We start from the raw sequence: 9,704 nt of genomic DNA on the forward strand, positions 1-9,704 counted from the left end.
TCATTAGAGTCAGTCAGTTGCTATTGCTTGCAATAACAACAAAAAACTTTAATTGATCCAAACACCTACCTTGTAGTTTTATAAGGATTAAGTAATTAAATGGAGTTTGTAAAGTGCCTAGCCCAGTCCTAGCAGCATAGCAAGCAATCAGTAATGGGTGGTAGCTGTCTATAAGTTAACACAGGGTGGGGGCAGGAGGGGGTAGGGCATAGCGAGGGGGAGGGAGGCTGTTACTGGTTTTGGTTCCACTGAGAAACCTTCCCAAGAGCTAGTCAGAAGGACAACAGAAGGGACAACAACATACCAAGTCCAGGCTATGGTATGCTCATTTATTCAAAATGTCTTTATTGAAACAGAATGAGAGCTGAGAAAGGAGGCCTGGGAGGATGTCTTTGGGCACAGAATGAAGCCCAGACCTAGTGGTCACTGTGTGGAGCTCTCCTGTCCCCTGACTCTTGTCAAGGAAGTGAACACAAAGCAGCAGGGAGAAGATGGGGGAAGGGTCAGCCCTCGGAGCTCTCCTTGATGGCTGGCGTGAGGTACCTCTTAGCCTTCTCGGCAACCCTGCCATCCTCACTCAATCCTCCCAATCTCCTTGCCAGGACCTGATGTCACCTTTCAGTACAGGCCAGCCTCCTGCCAGGGTACTCAGAGGCCCCTCAGAGGGCAGGGTTGGGGGTGGTAAGCAGCGGGACATGGTCACAGCGGTTAGGGGGTGGCTGCCGCAGCAGAGAAGGCCGGCGGCACAGCTCCCCATCCCGGAGAACCTCAGGCAGGAGCTTGCGCTTGGTTTCTGGCAGAAGCATTATGCTGAGAATGCAGAGGAGGGCACAGGCTGCCAGCACCACATGCTGCAGGAAGGCTCCATGGCCCATGTGGAGGCGCTGAGCTGGGCCACTCAGTCCTCCAAGTGCCCCCAGTGCCATGATCAGGCCCAGGCCTCGGCCCCTGGGAAAGATGGAGTTGGCACTCAGCCTCCTGCTGGGGGCCTCACCCCAACCCTTCTCCATCAGCCTCCCTCCTTCATCCCTCAAGCCTTGTTCTTGGTGGGTGACTGGGAGGCTTGTCCTTGCCCCGGGCAGTACCCCTGCTCTCACCGGACAGTGGTAGGGATGACTTCAGCAGCAAGGAGAGTACTGAGGATGCCAGCAGCTTGGGAGGAAAAGAGGCCAAGGACAGAAAAGGTGGTGATGGCGGCCTCATTCAGATCTGGAGGACCAAGAGGGAGGTGTGAATGGAGGCGGGAGATTAAGCTTGGCCTAGTCCCTGGTTTTATCCCCTTGCTCTCTGATCCTATGGCTCTTGCTGGGTGGGCTCTGAGCATTCACTGATTGGGAGAACAGACAGAGTGTGTGGCCAAGGGAAAGGGGAAGGACTGTGGAGATGTGGACAGGGGCTGGTCTTGTCTCAGGCTTGTGCCAGAAGCAGTGGCTGAGCCTGTCTGCGGCACCTCTGCTGGGATTCCTTTGCTGAGCCCACACTGTGGGGAAGGGAAGGTGCTCACAATCCCACAGGCCCAGCAGGACCAGAGATGCAATGCCAGTGAGGGTCATCAAGAGAAGCAGGATGCCCCGGCGGCCAAATCGGTCCACGGTGACCCCCAGGAAGATGCAGGCCAGGGCCGCCGTGCCACTGGCCAGCAAGGAGCCGAGGTAGAAGTCCGACGGGCTCCCTCCTCCTCCCACAGGCTGATAGCAGTGGCGAATGGCGTGGGCAATAAAGCTGTAAAGAGGAGGGAAAGCAAAGAAGGGTGCTTGCATCCCCATCTGCAACTTTCCATGGCCCTGGCCATCCTCTGCAGGGGTCCTCAGGCCTTCCCCACCCACCCAGTCCCCATCCCAGCTACTGGCCTGGCCCTTAGCTCAGACACCAGGCTCACTTGGTGAAGCCCAGGATAAGCAGATTTTTCCAGATGTTGCGGTAGTTGAGGAGGGATGCGAGGGAAAAGGAGGATGTTGCAGGGAGAGGACAGGTGTTCTCCAGGTCTTTGGGAAAGAGAGAGGGTGGAGCTGTCTGTTAGAAGGAGCAACAAAGAATCCAGGGTCTTCCCACATGAGTGGTGGGGACCCTGGGAGAAGGTGGCACAGTTATAACCATGCAGAGGGCACCTTCATGTGTGCATGTAAGAGACTATCTCTAGGGACCCCCGTCTCTTACCCTGCAGAGCCTCCTGGGCCTCCTCTCCCAGCATCTGCCCATGGGGCCGGTTCCGCTCAGCCAGGATCCTCAACACTGACTGGGCCTCCTCAATCTGTCGCTTTATTATCAGCCACCGTGCAGACTCCAGAAACAGACCGGGCCATCTGGGGGTGGGAGTGTGGGGTACACGGTGAAGCCTCCCATCTCCTGACACAGGGATGGGAAACTGCCTCTTCTGAGGGGCTGGGGCAGTCCTGGACAAGGGGCAATGGAGAAGAGGCGGTCTTTGGGCTAGCGCTAAGCTGGAGGGGGAGATGAGAATGGCCAGACAGCAGGTGGAGGGTAATACTGACCCATAAAACAGGAAGAGGATACAGGGAGCGGTGATCATTCGCTGCAGAAATCGCCAGTCCTTAGAGACAAGGGCCAGGCCCAGGAACAGGAAGTGTCCCCCCACCCCCACCAACTCCCCTGCCAGGGCCACCCGAAGCCTCTGGGTTGGGTCGCACAGCTCCAGGCCTGGAGATACAGCAGGGACAAGGAGGAGAGGTCAGGAAGGAAGGAGGTGTGGGAGAGAAGAGGAGAGAGGGAGGGAGGAGGACAGAGAGCGTGATCAGACCCTGAATGGAGGCGGCAGCTGTCCCCTCCCACAGACTAACCTCTGAATGGCAAAGAGTGGAGAGACTTCTCCTCTCTCCTCTTTTGCTCAAACCTGGGAGGGCTTGAGGGTCATAGTCCCAGGTGGGTGTTCAGCATTCCCAGTTACAGGCCCTTCCACATCAGAACTTATTTGACCTTCACATCAACCCTTGTTCAAGGTAACACAGCTCGTTGGGATTTAATTTTTGAAATAAGACTCTATTCCCTAATGGCAGTAGGTCTAAGGCAAGGAGTCCTTAAAGATTGTGGAGGGAGAAGGGTGTGGAGAGAAATAAAACCCCTGGATCCTTCAAAGGCCTGGGCAGAAAGACAGCTGGAATTGGGGGCTGGAAAGGGGACTGAGGGGACCGTGGGGGGCAGTGGGAATAGCCTGGGGTGCAGACAGCCAGGAGTGAGCCCAAAAGGAACCTCTTGGAGGGTGCCACTCACGCATCAGGTAGACACTAAGGTCAACACCGGCAAGCAGAAAGCCCAGGAGGAATCGAAGGGCCATGACACCTGTGGAGGAGCCTGCAGCAGCCCCTCCCACTCCGCAGGGGCCGACCAGCCCCAAGGTCAGCAGAACAATCCCACGTCGGCCAAACCTGGAAAGTGTGGAGGGCCTCTGGTCACTCAGGCATTGCTGGGCAGGGCCCAGCTGCCCAATTCACAGCTGGAGATGAGGTCAAGCCCTTGGGAGTAAGAGCTAGACTGAGGGATTGAAACTAGGGTAAGTGATATCTGGCAACTAGGTCCTGGGGTATGGCTGTGGTTCTGCAGGGGTGGGGCCAGACTCTTAGGGATAGGGCTACTGGTCAGAGCTGAGGGCATTTCTCCATGGAAGTGTGACCAACCATCAGAAGGGACAGGATATTACAAAGGAGACTTGGAACCATCAATCCTGGTGACAGAGATCAGTTGGGCCCTGGTAGGTTGGCTCAGTGGATAAAGTGTTAGCCCAGCATACAGATGTGCTGGGTTCGACCCCTGATCAGGGCACACATGCAAAGGACCATGTACTTCTCTTTCTCTCATTCTTCTCTCTCTTCCCCTCTTTTGATTGGTCCGAAAGAAAGAAAGAAAGAAAGAAAGAAAGAAAGAAAGAAAGAAAAAAAGAAAGAAAAAAGGAAAGAAAGGAAGAAAGAAAGAAGAAAGAAAAAGGAGAAAGGAAGAAAAGAAAGGAAGAAAGAAAGGAAAGAGATCATTTGAGATGGAGCTTGTCTTGCTCAGACTGGTCAGAGAAGATGGGATCATTGATATATGGGGTTGGAGCTACTGATCAGTGGAGGTGGGGTCATTAGCCACTTGCACCTGGGGATAGTATTGGTCAGTGAAGATGGAGCTATTGATCTTAGGGGACTGAGTAACTGATTTTGGAGGATGAGGCCATTGTCCCATGTCTTTGGGGCAAGGGTCTGTTAGTCTATAAAGATGGTCAGTGGGAATGGGACCACTGGCCAGAAGATGGAGCCACTGGTCCATGGAAATGGAGATTTAATGCATGGGCAGGGCTATGGATCATTGGGGATAATCCTTAATCTTGAAGATTGGACTATTATCTTTGGGGATGAAAGATAATTCTGATTCATGGGGTGGGGATCTTAGTCTATGTAGGTGGGGCTATTGGTCAGTGGGGATGAACCTATTAATCTGTGGGGTTAATCAGTAAGGATGGGGTCACAGACCAGGGGAAACTAGACTATGAATCATTGGTGACAGAAAGGGCTACTGATCCTTGGGGGCCAAGTTTTGATCTTTGGGGATATAACCAGTGATCTATGGGGATGAAGTTGGGATCACTGGCCACTGGGAAGAGGGTCCTAATCCCTGAGAGTAAAACTATTGACCCAATAGAGTGGGGCCATATTTCCATGGAGATGAACTTATTGTTTAATGAGGCTAAGGCTACTGAATTTAGGAGACTGAATTAGTGGTTTTAGAGGATAAGGGTATGATTCCATAGGAATCACTGGTCTGTGAAAATGAGGCCAGAACTGCATGAGAATAAGCTATTGACCTATGGGTTTAGGACAATTTGCCCACAGGGATGTGTGACTACCAGGCAGGGAAGGTAAGTATTGCTTTTGGGGGACTGGATTATTGAATGTTGGGTTGTCTTTGATCCATGAGAGTAAACATATTAATCCATTTGGACAGGACTTAGATCAGTGGAGATGAATCTCATAATCCATAGGGATGGTCAGTAGAGGTAGTGTCGACAATCAGAGAAAATGGAAGTTTTGATCCCTGGCCAGAGCTATTGGTTGGTGAGGATGAGCTGATCTTTAAGATGAAGCCAATGGAAATGGGACTTTTGGTCTGAGAGGATTTGAGAGCACTGAAGACCCATGAAGATGGGACTTTTAATTCCTGGGGGAGTGGCTATTATGATAATTTATCTATGGGGGTTGAACTATCATCTGTTTGTAGAGTTGAACTATTGGTTGGTGGGAATGGGGCTGTTGACAGTTAAGAATTAATATAATGATCTTTAGAAATGAGGCCATTGAGTTGGAGCTAATAGTCCACCTGGATGGGGCTATCAATGGGGATGAGTCTATTAATCTATGAAGATGGTGAGGGAGGTGGTTAGTTGTGACAGAAAACAATAGAGGAAGAACTAGAACAATAGAGGACTTTAGATGTGACGAGAGAGGGTTTTTGGTCATTGGGCATGGGGCTATCGTCTTTGGAAATGATGCCATTGATCCATGGATATGTGGAATGGGGGTGAAGTCATTCCTTTGTGCAAAGAGGTATGAAAGGAGTATTTTTTGATGGGGAGTACAGTTGAGACACGGGTGGGGTTGTATATCATTGAACAGAAGTCCCAAGAAAGCTGCCGAGTCCAGCAACTCCTCTTCAGCCTCTTGGGAACACCAGCTGCCTGAGATAGCCTCCTTAGCACTCCCTCTCCTCTGCCTGCCCTGTCCCCTGGCAGGCCTCACCTGTCTGCAGGGTAGCCCAGGAACAAGTAGCCAGAGGCAAAGCCCAAGATGAAGAGGATCTGCTCCAGGATCACCTGCCAGCCCAGGTCACACACCAGATCCCACTGGGAATGTGAGAGAGATGGAGTGGGTGTGAGGCCCTGCGCTGGCGGCTCTGAGCCCGCCCCCAAACCCGCGGCCTACCCAGGCGCCTCACCTGGCCGATGGCGTTGGTAGTGAGCACCGGCAGGCCGTTATAGTCCCAGTCCCTGAGACAGTGGTTGAAGTCCGGCGGAGCAAAGCCACTGCACGAGGGGTCGGTACTGGTGGGGACGCGGCTGCCGGCGCTGGCTGCAAGCGCCGCGCTGGCGACGCCAACGCCGGTGGCATTGGTGGGTTGCTCCCAGCCAGAGGCATTGGGGGCAAAGCCGTAGTGGCAATGCAGGGGGGGCGCCAGCGTGAAGATAGGGTCCGAGGCCAGGCCCAGCGCCACGAAGAGCACAGGCAAGCAGCAGAGGCCGAGCTGCAGCTGCTGGCCCCCGCCCAGCGCCCCTATCTGGGCGAGGAGCGCCTCGAAGCTGAGGGGGCCGGGGGGCACGGCCAGCGACAGGCTGCTGCCCAGCCCGTCGCCGCCTGCGTCGCCCTCCCCCTCCCGCTCGCGCTCGCGCTCCCGCTCACCCTGCAGCTGCTCGGTGGGCACTGCATCTCCGAGGGTCCCGACCTGCTGGTGGGGGGCGGGCAGGTAGAGGCAGAAGAAGGGTGAATCGGCAAAAACCGCAAAGCAAGGGAAAAAGGTTGAACGCGCGCGCGAAGGCAGTTACGGGCGGGGGATGTGCGGAGGAAAACGCCAGGCGCTTGGCTCGGGTGCTGGGAGGTGATGGCGTAGCCCTCGGGATGCTGGCACTTACTCCGTTGGGGCTGGGAGTGATCTCTACAGTGCTGTCGATTTTGTTGCCGCCCCCGCCATTGGGCTCGGGGGTCCCGGTGGCCACCCGGGGAGCCAGCTTGCCGACTTCAGCGGCCCTCCCGGGCCTCACCGAAAGGATGCGCTGTCCTCTGGCCCAGTGGCGCGCCGGGTGCCCGGACACTGAGGCCGGAGAGACCCCTTTCTGAAGCTCTGCAGCCGCGGGCGTCTCCTTCGTCTCTGCGATCTCTGCGCCGATTTCTCCTCCCCTTCCTCCAGACTCTCCTCCCCTTCTCACGTCAGCAGAACCTTCGGTCCAGACTCTTCGTCAGAGAGAGGAAGGGGGGCCAGGGCCCAGGAGAGGGAGGGGATAGATTCTGTCTGTTCCCTGCGTCTGTGGGCCATTGCTGTAAAAAGGGGGAAAAAGTTGAAGAATAGTAGCTAATCCAGGCAGAGGCCAGAGATTCCTTCGTTGCTTCCAATTCTCCCTCTCATCCATCATCCATCCATCCATCCATCCATCCATCCATCCATCCACTTATTCGTTCATCAGTAAAATTTATGAACCGTCTACTCTGTGCCTGGTCTTATGCTAGGCTTTGGGGATAATAGAATTGACAAGACACTCTGGAGGAGTTTACTGGGAGGGAATAGATGAGTGCACTGACAATTACAGTTCATGGTATGCATGTAGAGGGATGGGTTGGACACTGTACTCAGTCCTGGCTGCACTCCTGTACAAGATCACTTCTCCATGTTTCATTCTTGTGGAGTCACCATCATTTCTCAACAGCATTTGACACTGTTGACCACCCCTTCCTCTAAATCAGTGGTCCCCAACCTTTTTTGGGCCACGGTCCGGTTTAATGTCAGAAAATATTTTCACGGACCGGCCTTTAGGGTGGGATGGATAAATGTATCACATGACCGAGACAAGCGTCAAGAATGAGTCTCAGACGGATGTAACAGAGGGAATCTGGTCATTTAAAAAAAAAAAAAATTGTGCCTGACCAGGCGGTGGCGCAGTGGATAGAGCGTTGGACTGGGATGCAGAGGACCTAGGTTCGAGACCCCGAGGTTGCCAGCTTGAGCGTGGGCTCATCTGGTTTGAGCCCACCAGTTTGAATCCAAGGTTGCTGGCTCCAGCAAGGGGCTGGCTCCAGCAACTCGGTCTGCTGAAGACCCGCAGTCAAGGCACATATGAGAAAGCAATCAATGAACAACTAAGGTGTTGCAACGGGCAATGAAAAACTAATGATTGATGCTTCTCATCTCTCTGTTCCTGTCTGTATGTCCCTGTCTATCCCTCTCTCTGACTCACTCTGTCTCTGTAAAAAAACAAACAAACAAAAACAAATAAAACATCATTCAGACTTAAATATAAATAAAACGGAAATAATGTAAGTTATTTATTCTTTCTCTGCAGACCGGTACCAAATGGCCCACGGACCGGTACTGGTCAGCAGCCCGGGGATTGGGGACTACTGCTCTAAATACTTTCTCCCTTGACTGTTAAGTCCTGCACTTGTCTGGTTTTCTCTTGCTCCTCTTTTTTCCGCTGTAGACTCAGACTCACCCTCTTCTTCCTCAGCGTCTGTGATCCTCAGAGGCTTAGTCCTAGGTCCTCCTCTTATTTCACACTGTTATGAGCAAGTGGGAATTACACCCATGCCCATAGCTTCACCCTCAAATATAAACAATGCAAACCAACACAAACCTGGTTCCCAGATTTACATTTCCATCTCCTGTTACAGAACCACCTTCCCCAAATCAGGTTTGTGTGTCTAATGAACTGGTAAGCCAAACACCGAGACACCAGTGCTTGAAGATAAAGGTTTATTCGATTTGGCCAAATCAAGAAGCCAGGAGAGCAAGACCGCTCAAGTTTGTCTTCCACAAAAAGCAAAACTGGGAGTTTTTATGCAGCTAGGGAGTAGAGGAGGGGGCCTTTCAGGAAACCCAGGGAGAATTATGTTTTTTCAGTCACCGTTGATTGTCAGTTTCACTCCCAGCTCTCTCTGAACCCCAGATCCTTGAAGTCACTTTGACCTCTTACTTTGGATGACTCATAGGGACCTCAAACTCAGTGCCCAAGACCAGGCTCATGCTCTTCCCTGAGCCTGATTGTCTTTAAGTGCCACTCAGTGAATGGCATCCTCATCATCCAACTGTGGCCAGATGCTTAGGTGACAGCTATCTTCCTTACCCTCACATCAAATCCTTTACAAATTCCTGTCCATTTTACTTCTGTATAATTCTCTGATATTACACTTCTCCCCATCTCTACCATTAGAGCACAGGCTGCTTTAGCCTCCTAATTCCTAACTAGTGCTGTGTCCACTGTGTTCCAATCTCCTTTTCCTGTGTTATATATGTGCAGACGTAGTGATCTTTTCAAAATACAGATCTGTTCATGTCCCTTTCCTGTTTAACAACCTTCAATGTCTTCTCCTCACCAGCAAGGTAGATAGTATCACATTAGGCAGTTCATATATGGTCCTGCATGCTTGCCCCATGCTCTCTGTAGCTCCAGCTCACTTCTCATTCACTGCAGTCACACCAGATGGTTTTCTATGCCACAGGACCTTTGCACAATCTTGTCTTTATGCTAGAACTCTTCTTTTCTCCTGTAGTCAAATTTTTCTCATCCTCCCTCAGCTTAAGCATATTTGCCTGAGAAGCTTTCCCCAACTCCTAGAATTGCTAGACATTGTAATTTACAGACCAGCAGCACCCACATCACCTGGGGGCTTGTTAGAAATGCAGAATTGCAGGCCTGTTAACCAGATCCTTATTAGATGCACTTGTTTAAGAAATTTGATACCTAATAGGTACTTTATTCTCTAATCTCAGGTAAGGGGTAGAAAGGAGTGTCCTGTAAGTCAGGAAATCCATTCCTTCTCCACTGAACCACACTTGTCTCTTGTTTAGAAATTTTCCAAATATGGTAAACTCTTCTAATGCATTTTTAGCAGCCTCCCACCACTTCCCTCCCCCCAACTCATTTTAGCACCTTCAGATTTACTTTAGTGCCGGCACAGCCAACATCCCTTGAGGATTTATTTGTCTGTCTGTGCTATGTCTGCCTGGAATAA

At 52.0% G+C, this 9,704-nt stretch overlaps 1 protein-coding gene across 1 annotated transcript; it reads right to left on the reverse strand.

Moving 5' to 3' along the window:
- Positions 1-308: 308 nt before the first annotated feature.
- On the reverse strand, positions 309-8,715 carry SLC22A17 (solute carrier family 22 member 17). The gene is made up of 11 exons (XM_066343653.1): positions 8,666-8,715; positions 6,614-6,932; positions 5,923-6,426; positions 5,727-5,830; positions 3,229-3,383; positions 2,493-2,658; positions 2,158-2,303; positions 1,880-1,985; positions 1,505-1,722; positions 1,098-1,209; positions 309-948 (listed from the first exon to the last, which is right to left on the reverse strand). The coding sequence occupies exons 1-11, from the start codon at positions 8,713-8,715 to the stop codon at positions 660-662; spliced, it is 2,169 nt and encodes a 722-aa protein (XP_066199750.1). The 3' UTR covers positions 309-659.
- Between the last annotated feature and the right edge of the window lie 989 nt (positions 8,716-9,704).

Source organism: Saccopteryx leptura, chromosome 6 (assembly GCF_036850995.1).
Source record: "Saccopteryx leptura isolate mSacLep1 chromosome 6, mSacLep1_pri_phased_curated, whole genome shotgun sequence".
NCBI classification, from domain to species: Eukaryota; Metazoa; Chordata; class Mammalia; order Chiroptera; family Emballonuridae; genus Saccopteryx; species Saccopteryx leptura.

Excerpts from the sequence above, each read along its gene's own strand:
- SLC22A17 (XM_066343653.1), bottom strand. The coding sequence starts at position 8,715 with ATGAGCCTGGTCTTGGGCACTGAGTTTGAGGTCCCTATGAGTCATCCA. Across the intron at positions 6,427-6,613 it reads TCACTCCCAGCCCCAACGGA|GTCGGGACCCTCGGAGATGC; the intron begins GTAAGTGCCAGC and ends CCCCACCAGCAG. Across the intron at positions 1,986-2,157 it reads GGCCCAGGAGGCTCTGCAGG|ACCTGGAGAACACCTGTCCT; the intron begins GTAAGAGACGGG and ends TCTTTCCCAAAG.